The sequence below is a fragment of the Notamacropus eugenii genome (assembly GCF_028372415.1).
Source record: "Notamacropus eugenii isolate mMacEug1 chromosome Y unlocalized genomic scaffold, mMacEug1.pri_v2 SUPER_Y_unloc_4, whole genome shotgun sequence".
Taxonomy (NCBI): domain Eukaryota; kingdom Metazoa; phylum Chordata; class Mammalia; order Diprotodontia; family Macropodidae; genus Notamacropus; species Notamacropus eugenii.
The window spans coordinates 110,853-131,842 of record NW_027325142.1 but is presented as its reverse complement, the minus strand read 5'-3'; the positions used below and the strand labels follow the sequence as shown (position 1 = coordinate 131,842).

Here is a 20,990-nt window from a genome sequence, read left to right as displayed (position 1 = left end):
TCTTCCAGTAAAGTCCCTTGTTCACTAGGTCTTTGCTATTTTTGTAGAATTCTGGTTTATATGTCATTACGTATAAATGCATGTAATACCAACAAATTATGATAGCATGTAAAAGGACAACAGGGATCATGACAAGGAATTTTTAAAGGCCATTTCAGTAATATCTTTTTTTCCCCCAAGGCTGGTGTTTAGCCAATCTCTCATATCTCTAGACTTGATTGAAGATTTTCTTGAATTGGGCAGTAACGAAATATCAGATGATAAAGACAAACCTCGAATTTATAAAGGTAAGTCTACCCTTTAATGCTAAATTTCTGGGGTAAAAAGTCTTGATATCAGTGAAGACAACTGGTGAACTATTAATAAAACTAGAAGCTGATTTTATGAAAAAAAAACCAAAAAAGTGTAGATTAACCAATGGTTAATTTTATTTTAAAAGAGAGAGAAGAAAACCAAATTTCCAAAATATCAAAAACAAAAAGGGTTAATATTCCTCTAATGAAGATTAGTAGGAGTGTTTTTTCTCAATTACATGCCAATAAGTCTGACAATCTAAGTGAAATGGATGGATATTTGTAAAAATAAAATTGCCTAGACTAACAGAAAAGAAAATAGAGTACTTAAATAGTCCTGTTAATAAACCATGAACTCCCTAGGTCCAGATGGATTTACAGGTACATTCTACCAAACACTTAAAGAATATTATTTCTAAAAACACATAAACTAGTGGAAAAAATAGGCAAAGAAGTCCTTCCAAATTCCTTTTATGACACAAATATACCTAACCTGGGAAGAGTCAAACCAGAGAAAGAAAACTGTAATCCAGTTTCCCTATGTATTCATCATAAAATATAGCAATATATCACTAGGATTCAACACTGTGCCAGGTGAAATTTATACCAGAAATCCAGGGCTCATTTAATATTAGGAAAACTAGTAGCATAATTGACTATATCAATAACAACACCAGCAAAAGTCTTAAGATTATCTCAACAGATGCAAAAAAAGCTTTTGATAAAATAGAACTCATTCCTCATAAAAAACATTACAGAGCATAGGAATAAATGCAATTTTCCTTAAAATCATAACTAGTAGCTATCAAAATAATCAGTAGGTGTTGTCTGTCATGGGGTAAACTAGAAATCTTCCAAGTAAGGGTGAAGCAAGGATACCCATTATAAGTAGTTATTCATTATTGTCCTAGAAATATTAGTCTTTCAATAAAATAAGGAAATAAATTAAAGCAATTAGAATAGATGGGAAAACAAAGCTATTACTCTTTGCAGGTGATATCATGGTATGCTTGGAGAATCAACTAAAGAACTACTTGAAAAAATTAACAATTTTAGTAAAGTTGCAAGATACAAAATAAACTCACATATATCATCAGCATTTCTATGTTCATCAACATTTCTTTGTTCTTAGGAACAAAGTCCAGCATCACGAGGTAGAGGAATTACATTTAAAATAACTTGACAGTATAAAAGACTTGAAAATCTTCCTGCTGAGACAAACCCAGGAACTATATGATCTCAATTAGAATACACTTTTTTTCACACAAATCAAGTCAGATTTTAAACAGTTGGAAAAATCTTAATTGCTATGCATGCATCGTCCAAGCCAGAATAATAAAAAATGACAGTTTTATCTAAATTAATTTACTTATTCAATGCCAGACCAGACTACAAAACATTTATTTTGTAGAGCTAGAAAAAATTATAAAATTCATCCGGAAGAACCAAAGGTCAAGAAAATCACAGAAATTAAAAAGTATTTGTTGTTGTTGTGTTTGTCCTTCATCCTTGAAGAGGACCGTGACATCAAGATGCTGACATGACTTGCATTTGACTTCGATTTGAGTGAGGGAGGCTGTGCAAGGTCACCAACCTCACTTCTCCTCCTGAACCATCTGGATATAGATTTATTTATTTATATATTTGTGTATTTAGGCTTCTTTATCAAGAAGGCTGGAGATGGCTCAGGATGCAATGGGAGACCCTGCCCCTTTCAGGCTAAGGTCATATTCTCACTTTGAGTGGCATACATCCATTCAGTGAATAGACATCTTTAAATAGTTACTCAAGGGATAGCCCATCAAACTGGAAGGGGAACACCCTCAGAGTTCCTGGGTAAAAGAGAAATAATTTCTATTTAGCTATTGCATTCACTTCTGTAGTAGGTGGATATTTAGTGACCAGAAAAATGACCATCAATTAAGTAAAACAATTAAGTAGATTCCAAGTTTTATTTGTAGCATCTATTTTTCTAGTCATTTTTGCTATGTAGCATTTATTTGAATAATTTTCAAATTTGAACTGTGATTTTAAAACCTAAGGAGAATTAAATATTTAAAGAAACGTGATTTTATATGAATGTGTAAGATATATTCATTAAGGAAGCAAACATTCTAGTATGTGAATGTGGTGGATTTTGATAAAATAGTCCCATTTTTGCTATTTAATATGTAGGTGAAGGAAAATGGTTTCGAAACATTGATTATTATCGTTTGGATGGTTCTTCAAGTGCACAGTCAAGAAAGAAATGGGCTGAAGAGTTTAATGATGAAACTAATGTCAGGTGAGTTCTTTGAGAATTTTTTTCGTCTCTTATGTATGTTGAAGAACATTAACAGTGCAGGCCACTTTGTTATCTTCAAAGTGTTTTTGCTACTGACTCTGTCTGGCATCCAGTACATATTTCTTGAAAACTTTTCAGTTAATACAGATATTCCCTGTAGCTATAAAACTACTTTCCCATTATTTACCACTTCTCAGTTTGGGATAATTAGAGTTACAAATACCCTATAATCTATCATTTTCTCTTCAAATTCTATTTTCAAGTTCTCTAGTCATCAGATTTTATTTTCTCTCAATTCCATACACAACTCCCTGTTGTTTCATGTAAAAAATTTTAAATCTTAGTTTTTTGATACATCAGTAATGAATTATGTTTCTTCAGTTTGAGATAGCAAACTGTACTTTAAGTACAAATAATAATACAAATAATATGCTTTTCTACCATATTATTATTTCCTGCTTCACATTTCATTATGGCTCCACCATTTGAACATTTAGGTCTTTTACATTTTTCTAGTAAGCTACTCCATCTTTAAAACACACCTATATATACATGTACATATATTTCTTTATAGGTGTAAATATTATCTGTATCTCATTTCTAATTTGGTGATCATTTCCATCATTGTTGAAATTATTTTTGAAATTCAGTTTCATTTTCATTTCAGTTTTCATTTCAGTTTCATTTTCAGTTTCATGTTTTCACCCTCCCATTTTCCCCCCATTTGTCCACTGAGATGGCAAAAAGAAATATTGTTTCAGATAGGAAAAGTTAAATAAAACAAAATCCAAAATTAACTATGTCAAAAAGAAATGTTTCAATCTGAGTTTATCAGTTTTCTGTTTGGAGGGAGATGGTATTTTTCATCATGTTGTTTAGTCATCTTACAGCCACATCTGACTCTCTGTGATCTCTTCTGGGTTTTCTTTCAAAGATACTGTGGTTTGTCATTTTCTTCTCCACCTCATTTCACAGATGAAGAACTGAGACAAATGGGGTTACAGAATTAGTGTCTAAGATTTGAAGTGAGGAAGATGAGTCTTCCTTATTTCAAGCCTTGTACTCCATTGCTTGTGCTGTCATTGGAATTATGGTTATGCAATTATGTTGTTCATTTCATTCTGTAGTACTTCATAGAAGGATTTCTGGGATTTTATCATTTTTTGCATAGTAGTGTTACATAAAACTTATTAACTTTTAGGTGCTTTTTAGCTATACTTGAATGAAGGTCTCTAGTTTCCAATTTTTTTGTCACTACCAAAAGAGCAGGTTCAGAACTTTGCTGAAGAAAAAAATTCTTTAACAATTAGAATTGCCAAGTGGAAGCTAAAGACTTCTTGAGACATCAAAAAGCAATAAAACAAAGTCAAAAGAATTAAAAAACAGAAAGAAATGTGAAATATCTTATTGCAAAAGCTACTGACCTGGAAATAGTGCATGAAGAAATAATTTACAAATTATTGCACTCCCTGAAAGCCATTATGAAAAATGAAACTAGATATCATAGTTAAAGAAATTATCAAGGAAAATTGCACTGAACACCTTATAATTGCCTCACTTTCAGATTTTGATCTGTTTTAGTGTACTTTTCCTTGTGTTTCCATTTTAAAGATGTTTTCTTTGTCAGGGAAAAATAGATTTTCAAAGAAAAAATTAGATAATTTTCCTTTTCTCCATTGTCAGTCATCTACTCTAATATCCGTCAAGACTGTCTTTGATTGTCACCATTTCCCTTTAAATTGTAGTACTTATTTTTGTTTAAAAGCAAACAAGCTCGAAATGCATAGGAATAAATGGACTTTTCATTAACATGGTGAGTAGTATTTATCTAAAACCTGGAGTCAGCTGCTTTCAGGGTTAGTTATTTGTAATGAAAATAAGGTAGCAGTCTTTCTAATAAAATTAAGATAAATATTTTTGTTCATTGTCACTATTTGATATAGTGCAAGGAATGCCAATTGTAGGAATAAGAGAAGAGAAAGAAATTGAGAGAATTAAAGGAAAATTAATGCTTTTTGCAGATGACGTTATGGTTTATTTAGTGAAACCTAGTCAGATAATTGAAATAGTAGATTCAATAAAATAGAAAGATATAAAATAAAAATATTGACTATTCAGGTAATAGAATTGACTGTATTTACCTATATTCATTTACCAGTTCATTGCTGTTCTGATTAAACCATCAAAGAGTCATTTTGTAGAGCTAGAAAGATATAATAAAGATATTCATTTGGAGATGAAAAATAAAAGATCAAGAATTTATGGGGAAAAAGAAGTCAGAAGGAAAGCTATGTAGCAGCACCACATTTTAAACTATGCTTCAGAGCAGTAATCCTCAAATTACTTGGCTGTAGTTAAAAAGTAGAGAGACTGATAATAGAAAGAGCTAGTAAGAATAAAAGTTAGCATCTGTAAGTTTGCCTTTCAGTTGAAATTTCATTTCATTCTTATTGTAAGCATATTAAAGATAAGTAAACAAACTGAGAGAAGGTAAGAGATTTGTCTGGGGCCATAAAACAAATGTATGTCTGAGTCAGGATTTGAATTCTAGTTATCCTGGCTCTTAACTGTAGCACTTTGTTCACTCAGACCCCTAACTTGCACAGTGGGTAATGGGTAGAACAGATAAGTTGCACAAATTGTAGAATCAGTGAACCTCAATCAACCACTAAGAAAGGGGCTTGCTGTTCAACAAAAGATGCTGGAAAAACTACATAGCAGTTTGGCAGAAACTACAATATTGACAACACTTAATATATCAAGATAAATTCCGTATGGACTTATCATGTAGATATAAATGATTGTATGATAAATTAGAGGAACAAGGCAAAAATTACCTTCCAGATCTACTGATCAAGGAAGGGTGTGTAACTGAGGAAGAGAGAGACGATTATCAAGAATGACATGAACAATTTTGATGATGTAAAATTAATTTTTTTCGTAAATCAATCCAATGCAGCTACAGTTAAAAGAAAAGCAGGTAATTAGGATTCATTTTTTTGGTAGCAAGGTTTTGTTTTTTTTTTTTTTGCATGAAGTCATATTTCCAAGATATGTTGTAATTGTGGGGTTTCATTCATCTTTGACTTTTAGTTGACCCCATAAGGGATTTTATTAGCAAATATACTGGAGAAATTTGCTATTTCCTTTTTCAGTTCCTTTTACGGATAAGAAAACTGAAGCAAACAGGGTGAAATGACTTAATGTCTGAGGCCAGATTTAAACTTTGCTCTTACTGAGTATCCACTTAGCTGCACCTTCCAAGATATATAAAGAACTGATGAACATTTATAGGAAGACATCTTACTGCACTAGTTAAATGGTCAAAGAATATTAACATGCAATTCTCCAGTGAATAAATTCAGATGATAAGAATCCATATAAACACTTTGCCTCAGTAATAGTTAAATTCAAATTAAAATAATTACAAGTTCCTACCCTATACTTATTAGATTGGCGAAGATAATAGAAAAAAGGGAAACAATAGACAGGACCATGAGAAACCAGGAACATTATAGCTAGAACTGTTATTTCATCTAGTGATTATTGAAATCCATAAGTAGGTCAAAAATGGAATAGAAGATGTCATGAAAAATGTCCCTAAACTGTGCAAACCCTTTGATTTCACAGTACTGTGCTGATAAGAGCTCAGAAAGATCCAAAAAGGGGAAGGATCTCTGTCTCTAAAAATATATTTCTAGCACTTCTTTTTGTAGTGACAGAGAACTGGCAACGTAGGGTGCCTATATATTGGGGAAGGGCTGGATAAGTTAAGATATGTGAATTTCATGGAGTACTATTCTATAAGAAATGATTAAAGGGAGTATTTAAGAGAAGTATTTAAGGGAAGACTTATATGAACTCAGTACTGAAAAAAGTGAGAACAATGGTAGCAATTTTTGCAATACCAATAACATTTGTGTTAAGACAAACAACTTCCAAAATGTTAAGGATTTTAATTTTTGGCTTGTTTGGTTTGATTGTACCAGTGATTTGCTGTCCATCTCCTGACAGACTCTAGACTCAAGGTGCAGAATGAGATATGTTGTTTTTTTTTTCATTTGATGTGTAGGGAAATTTATGTTGTTTGTTTACAAAAAGAATTTTCAGTTTTTTGATTTTGTCTGCTCTTTAATTTGTGGGTTGAGATATTGGAAGAAAGAAAGTAAGTGTTTGTTAATTGAATAAATAAGTGAATCAGAGATTTATGATTAAATGTCAGTATACTTTTCCCTTTATATTTTGATGTGTTATTGATACTTGAAGTACTCTGCTTAGAACATTTGGCTACATACTTCTCTTTCTGGCAAATGGCATATATTGGCAAATGAACTCACATTTTCTAACTCATAAAGGCAATATTTTATGACATTTATTGATTTTGTAAGAATAATCTTTATTTTCTTTTTCTTTTTAAATTTCTAGGGGCCGACTGTTCCTTATTTCTACCAAAGCAGGGTCTCTTGGAATTAATCTGGTAGCTGCTAATCGAGTAATCGTCTTTGATGCCTCTTGGAATCCTTCCTATGATATTCAGAGCATATTCAGAGTTTATCGCTTTGGCCAAAGTAAACCAGTCTTTGTGTACAGGTTTTTAGCTCAGGTAGGCTTCAACTTCTCAAGTAACAAATTTGAAAGTACAAGCAATAGTTTGAAGTTAGTGAGCAGTTATGGGTAAGCAAAATGACATTCCATTCTTTATATATAATCAACTTTAAAATTTTCCTTAAATATACAAGATCATGTCAAAATATGTTCATTGATCACAGTAATTCCCCTTCCCTAATTAATATATATAATATATCATATGTGTGTGTGTGTGTATACACACAGGGACACGTGAAATATATCAATATATGTGCCAGTTAGTGTGTCAAACACTGGGATTTCAAAGAGAAGCAAAACCAACCCCTTCCTCAGTGACATTACAGCATGCGAACTACTCTATTGTTTGAGATATATAAAGTATATTGGAAGCAATCAGCATTGAGAGGAACAAAGGCCTCCTATAGAAGTAAAATGAAACTTCAGGAAAGAAAGGAAGCTTTAGGGATAAAAATAGTGAACATAGAATAACAGTAAAAAGGCACTTGACTGGCAAATGGAATCATGTGCAAGCAATAGCAAAAAGTCACTCACTGAGTCAGTATAAGTGGAAGGTAGTTATGCTTAAGAAGATAGAAAATCCTTACAACCTAAGTTGTAAGATTTTATCCTGGAGATAATAAGGAGCTGTTAGAGTTTATTAAATAGTGGCAGTTGAGTGATTGGAAAAAAAGTTAAATGCGAGGGATTTTGTAAAGATGGAAATGACAAGTTTTTGGCAAGATTTGTGTATGTGTAGTAAGGAAGATTGATGATAATTCTGAGGTCCCAAAGTTGGGAGATTGGAAGATGGTGGCATCTTAAACAACAATAGAGAAGTGTGAAAGAACAGAAGGTTTAAGAAGAAAAACAATGAGTTCAATTTTTATATGTTTAATGTTGGTTTTCTATACACACAGTTTGAAAATCTAGGAGACATCAGCATAGAGATGATGGTAACAAGTGGTTACCAAAAGGCAGTGGGGAGAGCAAAGTTAAAAGAGCTTATAACCAAACACTGGGGACACCTGTATTTAACATACATGATATTAATGATGGAGCCAATAAAACAGACTAAAAAGGAATATTCATATGAGCATCAGAAAAAAAGTATGATAAACCTAGAGAAGAGACTGGATGAGATGTGGTCCACGTTGTCAGCTGTAGCAGATACACAAAAAAGACTTGAGAAAATGGAAGATTTAGTAATTAGATAATTCGTGGTATACAATTAAAATGATGTAAGAAACTATAGACATAATTTCAGAGAGACCTGGACAATAAAAACTTATAAAACTTATAAAAAGTGATGCTGACACAAATGGGCGGAATAAACAGAACATCTTACAGAGTAAGGGCCACAGAATGTGATGAGTGACTTTGATAGAGGTAGCTTTGTTCAGCAATGCCAGGACCTAAGACAAATCCAAAGTACTCAGGATGGCTATCCACATGCTGTAAAAGAACTATGGAGTCTGAATGCAAATTGAAGCAATCTATTTTCACCTTTTCCTGTGTGTTTGACTTTTCCCTTTTGTTTCTTCAATCACGACATGACTAATGAAGAAATATATTTCACATGTAAAATCTGTATCAGATTGCTTGTTGTCTCAGCAATAAGGAGAAAAATTTGAAACTCAAAATCTTAACAAAAAATGAGTGTTGAAAACACGTAATTGGAAAAAGTAAAACACTATTTAGAGAAAAATTTTAAAAAACTTCCTCCAAAACAAAAACATTTTGCTAGACAGAATAATATTTCAAAGAAAAAGAAAATGTAATATATTTTAAATATTATAATCAGTTATTTGTGACATATTTAAGAACTACATTGAAAACATGAACAGTTCAAAAGAAATGTAGGTAGGATGTTAATGACTGCTAGAGGATACATGATGATATTTTGACATGATCTACTGAAGTAATAAAATGATCTGTTTCATCTGCCTTTGAAAAGTATTAGAATGCTTTCTGTGAAAAGAGAAGGGGAGAAATTACAATAAGACAAATTTGTTCAGTAGTCAAAAAGAGTTTTATGAATTCAAACATCAAGCACTGCCTTTGCATAACCAAAATCTATGAAGTAAAGTGTACATATGTTTCTGATTCTTATACAGGGAACCATGGAAGATAAGATCTATGAACGTCAAGTAACCAAACAGTCACTGTCCTTTAGGGTTATTGATCAACAGCAAGTTGAACGCCATTTTACTTTGAATGAACTGACTGAGCTTTATGCCTTTGAGCCAGATTTACTAGATGTCACTGATGCAGAAAAGAAGAAAAAGAGGGACACCCCTATGCTACCAAAGGTGTATATGATAATTTGAATATTATTATTAAGCCTAGTATATAAAAGAGATATTTTGGTGAGATTTTAAAAATTAATCATAATAATTTAGTTTTTTAAAAGGGCTTGGGTTTCCTCATCAATAAAAAGGTTAATGTTAATATTTAAATCGCTAAACCCATAGGGTTGATGTAAATAAAGAAACCATCCCTTCAAGTTAATATCTTGGATTGTTGCTTGGCATACTGAGAATTTACTTACGCAGGGTCAAACAACCAAACAACCAAAATGTGTCATAGGTAGGAATTCTACTCTCTCCGTATTATCTGTCCAATATGCCCAGCTGCCTTTCTATAAAGAAAGCATTTAGTAAATTGTTGTGTTAACATAAATATAAGCTATTTTTGCTACACATGGTAATATTATCACATATATGTTATACAGTAATGGAATCAGGAAGTCCTCAGTTCAAATGCAGCCTTACACAGTACCTGTGTGACCCTGGGCAAATCATTTGAACATACTACTCTTCGGAAAGAACACTGTTGTTGTGAAAGATTGAAGCAAAAAGAGTCCAACTTACACAGCCATAATGAGAAAACCATAACTTTGACTATATTAGCAAGGTGATGTTTCTGCATTTTAGTCTGCTCTTTAGATACGCAATATCTTTCCTTCCAAAGAACAGTTTTTCATAAAAAGATATCCCCTCTTATTTCTTTGCTCTTCAAAAAAATTTCTTATCTCTATTATTCTCTGGAATTCTGTGTTCAATTGGATACACCTTTCCCTTTTGCTCTTCCTTTCTCTTTCAGCAATTTTTTAAAGAAACTTATGAGACATTCATCCATTTTACTTTTTTTACTTCGGAATGGTTTTTGTTCCTTCCTCCTGTACATTATTGTGAACTTCTGTCCATAGTTCTTCAAGTATGCTGTCTCCTGGAGCTAATCTCTTTTAACCCATTCATCATTTCCACTTCATATTCATAAGGGAAGTTGTTTAAATCATGCCTCTGTGATCTGATTGTTTCCTTTAATTTTTCCGTTTAAATCGCTTGCAATAAGAAATTTATGATCTGAGACATGGTTAACTCCAGGTCTTTTTAAAAAATTGTTTTGTGTTTTATTTTTTTGCAGTTACATATTAAAAGAATTTCAACATTTATTTTTAAAACTTTGAGTTCTAAATTCTCTTCCTTTCTTTCCCATCCCACCTCATTTTGAAGACAACAGGATATGCATGTGTAGACATGCAAACCATGTAGTCGTCTTGTCAAAGACTTATTGTATTTCTCTCCAACTACCTGGGAGCTCTGGAATTTGGCTATAATAATAGTGGGATTTTCCATTTTAGTATCTCTTTCAAGAGCAATTGGTTCATTCTTTGCATTTCTATTTCACCCTCTGGTTTTAGAATATCAGGGCAGTTTTCCTTGATATGTACTTGAAAGACAATGTCTAGGCTCTTTGTTTGATCATCTCCTGAATCTATTTCCTAGGTCATTTTTTTCCAGCATCTTCTTTTTTTTTCCTGATTGTCTTCTATTTTTTCATTCCTTTGCTTTTGTTTTTTTGTTTTCTAATTTCTCACAAAATCGTTAGCTTCCATTTGCTCCATTCTTACTTTTTAAGAAACCATTAGGTTATAGAGGGCTTCCAAGGTCAAACAGGGGCTTTTCTATTTGTTCCTGGAGGTCAAGGTGACATGTTGGCAGCTGAATGGTCGATGGTTTGGAGTACGATGAGACTCAGCAGACAAACCACTAAGCAGATCATTGCGTTAGTCCAGGTATGAAGTAATGCGGTCCTTCATCACTGTAGCAGTATTTGAGGGAAAATAGAGTATCTGCAGGAGATGGAATTTATGTAGGGAAATAGAGTCTACTTTAGGCAGATTTGGAAAAGCACTGTATATAGCAGAGTTAAGGTGAAGGAGTAAAAGGTGACACTAGGTTATTATCTGTGAGTGACTTGGGAGGATGACTTCTGTGACAGTAAAAGGAAGACTTAGAAGATATTATATTAATATTGTAGGAAAAATTAAGCCTTTTCTTTCAGTCTTTCACAATATCAGGATCAGTTGTTTGTCCAGTGAGATATTTCTTGTCATCTACTTTTTCATTCTTTTGGTTTTGTATTACTGTTTCTTGATTTCTCACAAAGTTATTAGCGTTCATTTGCTCCTTTCTAATTTTTAAGAAACTATTTTCTTCAGTGAACTTTTGGACCTCCTTGTCCATTTGGTCAATTTTAAGCCATTCTTTTTCTCACTGGCATTTTGGGTCTCTTTCGCCAGTTTTTGAGGTGGTTTTTTTTCAATATTTTTGGAGGGTCTCCTTTTCCAGGCTGTTAATTCGTTTCTCATTGATTTTCTTGCATCTTTCTCATTTTTCTTTCCAATTTTCCCTCTACCTCTCTTGCTTGATTTTCAAAATGGTTTTTGAGCTCTTCCATGGCCTGTGACCAATTCATATTTTTCTTAGGAGCTTTGGATGTAGGAGCTTTGACTTTGTTGCCTTCTTCTGAGTGTGTGTTTTTATTTTCTTTGTCACCATAATAATTTTCAGTAGCCAGAGTTTTTCTGTGGTTTACCCATGTTTCCAGCCTATTACTTGCTTGCCTATTTAACTCTGTAAACGAGGGCTCTCTGCTTCTAGGGTGGAGGTCCCCCAAGCTTCAGGGCTTTGGTGTTTTCCAAGATACTTCTAGGGACCTGTGAGCCTTCAGTTCTCCCAAGGGGCTATGATGTAGGGAGGGGTGCTTACTCCTTTCCTGGCCCATGTTCTGGTCAGTGAGTGACCACAAACGCTCTTTTGTGCCTCTGCCACACCAGCGCTGCTTCTTACCCAGGGACTGCTGCCCAGAACTGCGACCTGGATCTGAGCATGGGCAAAGCAACAAAATCATGCCTCAGTGCCAGCAACAAGATCTCTCTGCTGTCCTTCTGACCGACTGGTTGACCCGCTTACTGACTGTGGGTTGAGAGTTGCAGAAGCAGCCACTGCTGATTCACTGGCTCCCAAGACGTGCTCCTGGGTTGCTGGGGCCTGTGTTGGGCTGGGTTCCTCCTGGATGAGAACCCAGGTGCAACAGACCTTACTGCTGACCTTTCATGTTGTCTTGGGCTGGAAATTTGTTTCACTTTGTCTTTTGGTGATAGTAGTACTTTACAAATCTGAAAGGTCTATATGAATGCTAGTGTGGTTATTATTGTTAGTATACAGGACTGGAGGTCAGGAGAGCAACGTGGGTGGGTATATAAATTTGAGAGTCATCAGTTTAGAGAGAACTGAATACAAGAGAGCTATTCATGAGATTATCAAAAGCTCAAGACTAGAGAGAGGGGGAGAGAGAGCGAGAGAGCGAGAGCGAGAGAGAGAGAGAGAGAGAGAGAGAGGGAGAGAGAGAGAGGGAGAGAGAGAGAGGAAGAGAGAGAGAGGGAGAGAGAGAGAGAGAGGGAGAGAGAGAGAGGGAGAGAGAGAGAGGGAGAGAGAGAGAGGGAGGGAGAGAGAGAAATCCCGGGATGGAGCATTGGACTACAAACATAAGCAGGAGGTGAGACATGAGATGACGTAGCAAAAATACTGAGGAGGAGTATATCATTCGTTTATTGGATTAATTCCAAGGGTTGGAAAGGTCATCAGGATTTTGGTGGGTTTTGCTGCTCTAGAATTTGTTTGGAGTCATTTTTAAAGGTATACGGAGTGGTGGGGGAGAGCTCAGGTGGGTCCCAGTTTTGACTCAGCCATTGTGGCCCTGCATCATCCTCCACTATTTCTTAAAGTATGCCCAAACTCATATTTGTTGCTTCCATTACACTCTCTGTCCGTCTTATCCTCTGCCATTCCCTTTTCCTTTTGTCTTCAATCTTTCCCAACATCAAGGTCTTTTCCAATAAGTCCTTCTTATTATGTGCCCAAAGTATTTTATATTTCATCTTCAGTCTTTGACCTTCTGGTGAATAGCCTGAATTAATTTCTTTAAGTATTGACTGATTTGGACTCTCAGAAGTCGTCTTCAGCACCACAATTGGAAAGCATCAGTTCTGTGGCACTCAGCTTTCCTTGTGGCCCAACTATCATTGCTGCTGAGGAAATCATAATTTTGACTATATGGAGCTTTAAGAATTGACTTGGATCACTGTATTGCTGAGAATACCTAAATCATTGACAGCTGATGATCATGCAGTATTGCTATTAGTGTATATGGTGTTTTCTTGGTTCTGCTCATTTCACTTGGCATCAGTTCATAGAAGTCATTCCAGGTTTTTCTGAGAGCATCCTGATCATCATATAGTATTCTCTCATAGTCATAGACAATAACTTCCCCAATTGATGATCATGTCCTCTGTTTCTAATTCTTTACTTACTAACTTGCAGCAAAATAGCTGATATAGGTATTTTCTTTTTTTGCATTTTCTTTTGGGGTACAGACCTATTTGTGATAATGCTTAGTCAAAGCCTATCCATGATTTTATAGCCTTTGGATATAAAGGCTATTTTATAGCCTTAGGCACAGTTCCTAACTGCTCTATAGAATGTTTAATTCATTATACTGCTTCAAAAGTAGCCTTATTAGCTCAGTTGTCCTACATCCCTTACATTTCTCATTTTTCTTTTCTGTTATACTAGCCAATCTGATGTGAAGTGGTATCTTAGAGTTATTTTAATTTGCTTTTCTCTAATCAAGAGCGATTAGATCATTTTTCATGTGACTGTAAATAGCTTTGTTAGTTGTGTATTAGAGCATTTGACCACTTATCAATTGAGAAATGATTGTCCTTTTTTCTACAAATTTGACGCCATTCTCTCTGCATTTGAAAGATCAGATCTTTGTGAGAGAAACATGCTGTAAAACATTTTCCACATTTACGATTACTATGTATTTCTCTCTATCCTATTATTACCCTATTTAACCAAATCTTTCTCTTTTCAACCCATCCATTCTCAAGTGTTCTGTTTCTGACTTTTTTCTTTTTTTTTTCAATTTTTAATTTTCTAACACAGTTTACAGTAGGCAAAACAATTCAAACTTTTGGTCAAGTGATATTTCTTTTTAAAACATTTACAGTATGGACTACAAAAGATTTTTTTTTAAACATTAACCAACTGAGACACAAATAATATTTAGGTTGCTAACTTCACAAGCTCTTGACCTAATTGTCTCCACAGTATTGCTAAGAATTAAAAGACTCTAACTTATTGTTGTTCGTCTAAAGTCCTGTGCCTAATAGCTTAATTTTAGACTATACCTCGGATGCTCCCCTACCAATAATCTATAATTGAATAGATTTGGTATTAAGCTTGCAAACCTTTTGGCTGTAGGAAATTGCCACCAAGACTAGGGACATTGCAGGGATACAATATCTACCCGACTTCATGTCAGTTCCAGGCAGGATTAGATCATCCATTTGCATTCAGTCAGGCTCAAGGTCTGCCAGGTGTTAGTGGGGAAATTGAGGCAGGAGAATCCTACCTCAGCCCAGGCTGAACAGCCGCTCTCCTACTCTTCCGAAGAGATCACCTTTTGCAGTTCATACCAGCATCTCACCAGCTTACTGACATTATGGGTTAGAGGCTCAGATCGCCTTTCTTGCTACCCATACCTGGAGTTAGACTCAGAACAGTTACTAAATATACCCATAGCATCTAAAAAATGGCAAGTTCCAATAACCAGGTTTCAAATATGATTACAATTTTCACTTTGGCTAAGGTACATCTTTTGAGGCAAGTCTTAAGTAGCTTACATGCCTTTGTATACATGTTCTAGTTCCTGATTAAATTCAATAAAATGAAATTTACCATTAAAACCTTAACTTTTCCATCAGTGCCAAATTTTACCTGAGGCTACCTTCATCTAGGAAATTTAGACTGAAATTCTTTTCCCCAGACTAAAGATGTCGTTGATTTATTCTCAGTAATTAATTCAGTCAATTGTTTTGATACTAATTGCTTTTACCTCACTTTGCAACATGTCCAATTTTTCTCCCCATCACTCCCCTCCGCCTGCTTCCTAATACCTTGCATTCTGATTACTCCTTCCCTCAATGTACCCTCCCTTCTATCACACCCCACCCTTCCCTTATCCCCATCTTCTCTCTTTTCTTGTAGGGCAATATAAATTTCTATACCCCATTCCCTGTAGTTCTTATTTCCCGATTATATGCAATAAAAATTCTCAACATTCATTTCTAATACTTTGAATTCCAACTTCTCTCCCTCCCCCTCCCCTCCCCAGCTCCACTGAGAAGGGAAGCAATTCAATACAGACTAAATATGTGTACTTTTGCAAAAGACTTCCATAATAATCATGTTGTGTAGTACTAATTATATTACCCACCACATTGACCTTGTCCCTTCTCGAAAGTGTTTAATTCTAGTGACTCCCTTCTCCCATTTGCCCTCCCTTCTAACAATCCCCTCACCTCACTTTTCACCTCTTCTCCTTCTTTCCTGTGGTGTGATAAAAATTTTCATATCAGATTTAGTGAGCATGTTATTCCCTCCTTCAGCTACATGTGGAGAGTAAAGCTTTATTCCCCCCCCCCCATTTCCCTTATCTCCTCCATTGAATAAGATTTTTCTTATCTCTTTTATGAGTTAGAGCCTGACACATTCCATTTCTCCTTTTCTCTTCCCGGAATTTTCCTCCTTCACCCCTTAATTATTTTATTGTATTTTTTTGTGTGGATATCATCTCTTTTGATATAACACACCTTGTACTCTCTATCTCTCTGTGTGTGTGTGTGATGTACAATCTCTCCATCTAGCCAAATACTAAGAAAAGATTCAAGAGTTAAAAATATTTTCTTTCCATGTAGTAATGTAAACAGTTCAGCTTTAGAGAGTCTTTTATGATTTTTCTTTCCTATTTACCGTTGCATACTTCTTTTGATTCTTGTCTTGGGAAGTCAAATTTTTCTGTACAGATCTGGTCTTTTCCTCAACAAGAATGATTGTAAGTCATGTATATCATTGAATGACCTTTTTTCCCCTTGAAGTATTATGCTCAGATTTTCTGGGTAAGTGATTCTTGGTTTCAATCCCAGTTCCTTTGACTTCTGAAATATCTCATTCCAAGCCCTTAAATCCCTTAATGTTGAAGCTTCCATATCCTGTGTTATCCTGATTGTAGTTCCACAGTACTCAAATTGTTTCTTTCTAGCTGCTTGCAGTATTTTCTCCTTGATCTGAGAATTATGAAATTTGGCCACAGCATTCCTAGGAGTTTCTCTGTTCAGGTCTTTTTCAGGAGGTGATTGGTGAATTTTTTCACTATTTATTTTGCCCTCTGATTCTACAACATTAGGGCAGTTTTCCTTGATAATTTCATGGAAGATAATGTCTAGGCTCTTTTTTTGATCATGGCTTTCAGGTAGTCCTATAATTTTTAAATTATTTCTCCTGGATCTGTTTTCCAGGTCAGTTGTTTTTCCAATGAGTTGTTTTACATTGTCTTCTATTTTTTCAAATTTTTGGTTTTGTTTACTAACTGCTTGGTTTAACTCAAAATCATTCGTGTCCCTGAACTCAGTTCTCTCTTTCAACGAATTATTTTGTTCAGTGAGCTTTTGACCCTTCTCCTCCATTTGGCAAATTCTGCTTTTTAAAACCTCCTTCTCCTCATTGGCTTTTTGGACCTCTTTTTCAATTGAGTTAGCGTCTTTTTAAAGCTGTTATTTTCCTCAGCATTTTTTGGTTCTCTTCTAATAAACTGCTCACTTGTTTTTTAAGGTCTTCTATTGCCTGAGCCCAGTTTAAATTCCCTTTGGATGTAGGGGCCTTGACTTCCTCTGACAGTAAGCCTTGTTCTTCCTCATCCGAAAGGATGGGGGGAGACACCTGTTCTCCAAGAAAGTAACCTTCTATGGTCTCATGTTTTTCCCCTTTTTGGGGCATTTTTCCAGACAGTTACTTCACTTCTGAGTTTCCTCTCCATACCCACCTCGCCTCCAGTTCCGCCAAGCCAGCACCTGGGGGCTGAAATTCAAATGAGCTGCTCCCAAACTTCAGGGGCTTTCAGTGGGGGCAGGGCCACTATTCAGTGTGAGATTAAAATCAGCTGCTCAGGTAGGGGCAGGGCCCCCACATGGGGCTCAGTTTCCTCAGGGGCTCTCTGATGAGACCTTCAACAATGGATGCGGGCTCCTGCCTGCTTTGGGAGCCTTGTCTGCTACTACCTCTACTGCTACCTCCTGAGGGGGCCTGAGTTATGGGGACACCCTGCTCCCCTCTCAGCCAGGGGAAAAGACCCTCTCACTCACCTTTGGTGCTTGTGGGTTGAAGGACCTGTGCTGCTGCTGGAGATTCTGTCCCTGAAGCCTGCTTGGATCTGCTCCTTTTGTTGCCGCATGGCCAAGGCAGGGCTGGGCTCTGCTCCACATCCAGTGCGCAACAGACCTTTCCCGTCCGTCTTTCAGGTCTCTCTGGGACAGAAATCTCCTCCACTCCATTGTTCTGTGGCTTCTGCTGCTCCCGAATTTGTTGAGAGTATTTCTTTACCGGTATTTTATGGGCTGTGGGGTAAGAGCTAAGCGTATGTGCTTCTTTCTACTCTGCCATCTTGGCTCCTCCCCTCTGACTTTTTTTCAATCTCTGTTCCCCTCTATCACCCCCGTTTTCTCATCCCCTTCCCCTTCTAATTTCCTGTAGGGTAAGATCTTTACCCAACTGACTGCATATTATTCCATCTTTGAGCCAATTCTGATGAATGTTCATTAGCTCAGCTTAACAATAATTCTGTTGCAACTTTGAAATCTTAGAGAATTGAGAAGGGCCATTAGAATTTTAGTAACTTCCCAAAGTCATGCAGCTAAGATTTTTTCAGAGGTAAGATTTGAATCCAGGCCTTCTTGCCTTCAAGTGTAGCTCTTTATATCATTCCATGATCCCCCTCTAGTTTTTACATATTTCTTTTTATTCATTGTAATTGCTATGTGTTTTATGAAGATAATATTCCATTACATTTACATGCCACAATGAAGTTAATTGTAAACCAACTGATAAACACTTGCTTTATGTCTACTTCTTTGGAATGTTTTGCCTCTCACCTCCAAGTCTTAATTTTCCTGGATTCTTCATACACAATACTTACCTCCTTTTCTTTGTCCTTCTAACTGTTTTAGAGCATGAATTCTTAAAAAGAATCTGAGTCCTCAATGCTTTGTGCTTAGAAGACAATTAATAAAGATCTAATGAATTGTTGGTTGAAAATTGTTAGTTAGTGGTATTACAGACATTAATGTTCCCATTTTAAAGATGAGGTGGGTGAAGGTAAGAGATAATAAGCCCCATTTTACAAATGAGGAACTGAGGATGATAGAGAATAAGTAATTCTCTCACAGTAATAAAGCCCATGTCCCACAGCACAGATCAACTTCTCATGATTCTGTTTTGCTCTTTTTCTTACACTGACTGTTTTAGAATAAAGCGCAATTAAAAATGAGATATCTAAGGCTAGCCTGCATGTAGTCAACAAAACATGGTTTGGTACTTAGATTTAATGCTAATTTATCATTTTATTTCCTTTAACAGGACACAATCCTTGCAGAATTGCTTCGAATACATAAAGAATATATTGTAGGATATCATGAACATGATTCTCTTTTGGATCATAAAGAGGAAGAAGAACTGACTGAGGAGGAGAGAAAAGCAGCCTGGGAAGAATATGAAGCAGAAAAAAAGGTTGAGTTACTTAATTCCTTTATGGTATATTGAAAAACTATACAGTAGAGTTTAAAGCATTACCTATTTCAACCTGGGAAGCTGGCCTTGAGACCAAAAAGACTATTTAACCCTAAGCAAGTCACTCAGCCTCTCAGTACTCACTGTAGCTGTCTTAAAGGTATATAAATTGTAGAGAAGGTACTCTTCCTAGATAGAGGAATTTGCTTTTTCTGGGAGTTCCACAGTCCCCATGCTCTTTGCCTAACTGTGAGGATACAGTTTTACTTATTGCTAGTCATTTGATCCTGTGCTATCCCATATTTTCTAGCAGATTATATCTTCATTCACTTCCTCCCCAGTTCAATTTTCTACGAATCAATTCTTTCCTTTCCAGTGTATTCAAGTCTTTCCCATCCTTAAAACACCTTCATTAGTTCCTACTATCCGGTTATTGTCTTAAATCCTGTTTTCCTTTCATAACTAAGTATCATGGGGGTCCAGAATTGTCTGATCTACAAGAAAAGAAACTGAGGCAGAGCTCCAAACCAAGAGCACTTTATTAAAAGGTTCCTGGCCCTCTCTAATGAGGGGGACCTCAACCTTTTCTCATGATCTAAGATGACCCTTTCCTCCAAGGCCTTAGTTTTATAGTGCTTAATACCTAACTGATAGAGAAGAAGCATAGTAAAATACAGTCTTATTTGTTGACATATCTTGATCTTGATCCTACCGGATGGGGTGGGAAGTACAGAATCTCATTGACTGACAAACAAACTGACGAGCAGACCTTGACAGATCTGTCTTTACCTTTCAGATGGTCCTTCTGAGCCAGTGAGGAGACCATGGGGTGGGTTTTTAAAGACATGTCAAAACATCTACATGGGTCAAGGGACTTTCTGTGTTATGGTCACATTAAACCTGATTACCACAATAAGGAAAAATAAGGGTGGGAGGGTCTCTACTTAGCTTCCTCATCTGCAATCCACAGTACTGGTGCCTAATTTGCAGAATTTTTGTCACTACCCTTGTGGAGTCATATCCAACTGATGAATACTGATTAGGAAAAAATAGGGGTCTAATTAATGATCGGTCACAATGATTTCTATACTTTCTGCTCCCATTTCCTCAATTCCTCACTGTCTTAGTTACTCCTCAGTCCTTTGTATTCTGGTTTCCAGTTTCATGATGTAACTGAAACTACTCCCTCAAAATTTTTCATTCATCTTTGGCTTCATCTCTTCTCAGAGATTCCCAACGAATAGTCACTCTTATCTGGATTTTTGTGACTGTTTCTCTTTTAGTTCACTGTCTTATCTGTCTTGTTTTTTTTTTCAGTTTGCTTTGCTGACTTATCCACATTGCTCTTCCTAAGATATACTCAAGTTCAACCCATTTAAAAAACAATAAAACTTCACTTCACTAACATATTGTGATCAAACTATGATCGTATAATATTCCTCCTTTCCTCAGCCAGACTTTTAGAACAAAACTGTCTATGCTAGATACCTCCACTTCATCTCATCTCACTCCTCAAATCTTTGCAGTCTGATTTCCAGGATTTCATTTAAGTGAAACCACTCTCCACAAATTTACTAATTATTCCTAATCGCCAAATCCTATGGTCTTTTCTCAGTCTTCCTCCTTCTCAACATCTCTGCTGCAGAAGACATTCTTTGCCACCCTGTTCTTCCGGATATTCTTTACTCTATCGAAGCTAAGTAGGAGAACAACTCAGAGGATATAGTGTCATGAAATGCTGAGGAGGAAAGTGAGTTCCAAACAGATATTTTGAGGCTATGTTGTGAAAAGCCCTTTTTACTGACATGCAGAGGGCTTGAAACAAAGGGAATAAAGAGGATGAAGACCCAAGAA

The 20,990-nt window shown here is 35.7% G+C and overlaps 1 protein-coding gene across 1 annotated transcript in view; it reads left to right on the top strand.

Moving 5' to 3' along the window:
• The window catches only part of LOC140517011 (transcriptional regulator ATRX-like), a 37,252-nt gene that overhangs the window by 738 nt on the left and 15,524 nt on the right, over window positions 1–20,990 (top strand). Inside the window, exons 2-6 of the mRNA XM_072627847.1 lie at window positions 124–287; window positions 2,469–2,577; window positions 7,003–7,180; window positions 9,279–9,473; window positions 18,987–19,136. Of these exons, the coding sequence (XP_072483948.1) occupies window positions 124–287; window positions 2,469–2,577; window positions 7,003–7,180; window positions 9,279–9,473; window positions 18,987–19,136 (796 nt within the window). The remainder of the gene's footprint in view (window positions 1–123; window positions 288–2,468; window positions 2,578–7,002; window positions 7,181–9,278; window positions 9,474–18,986; window positions 19,137–20,990) is intronic.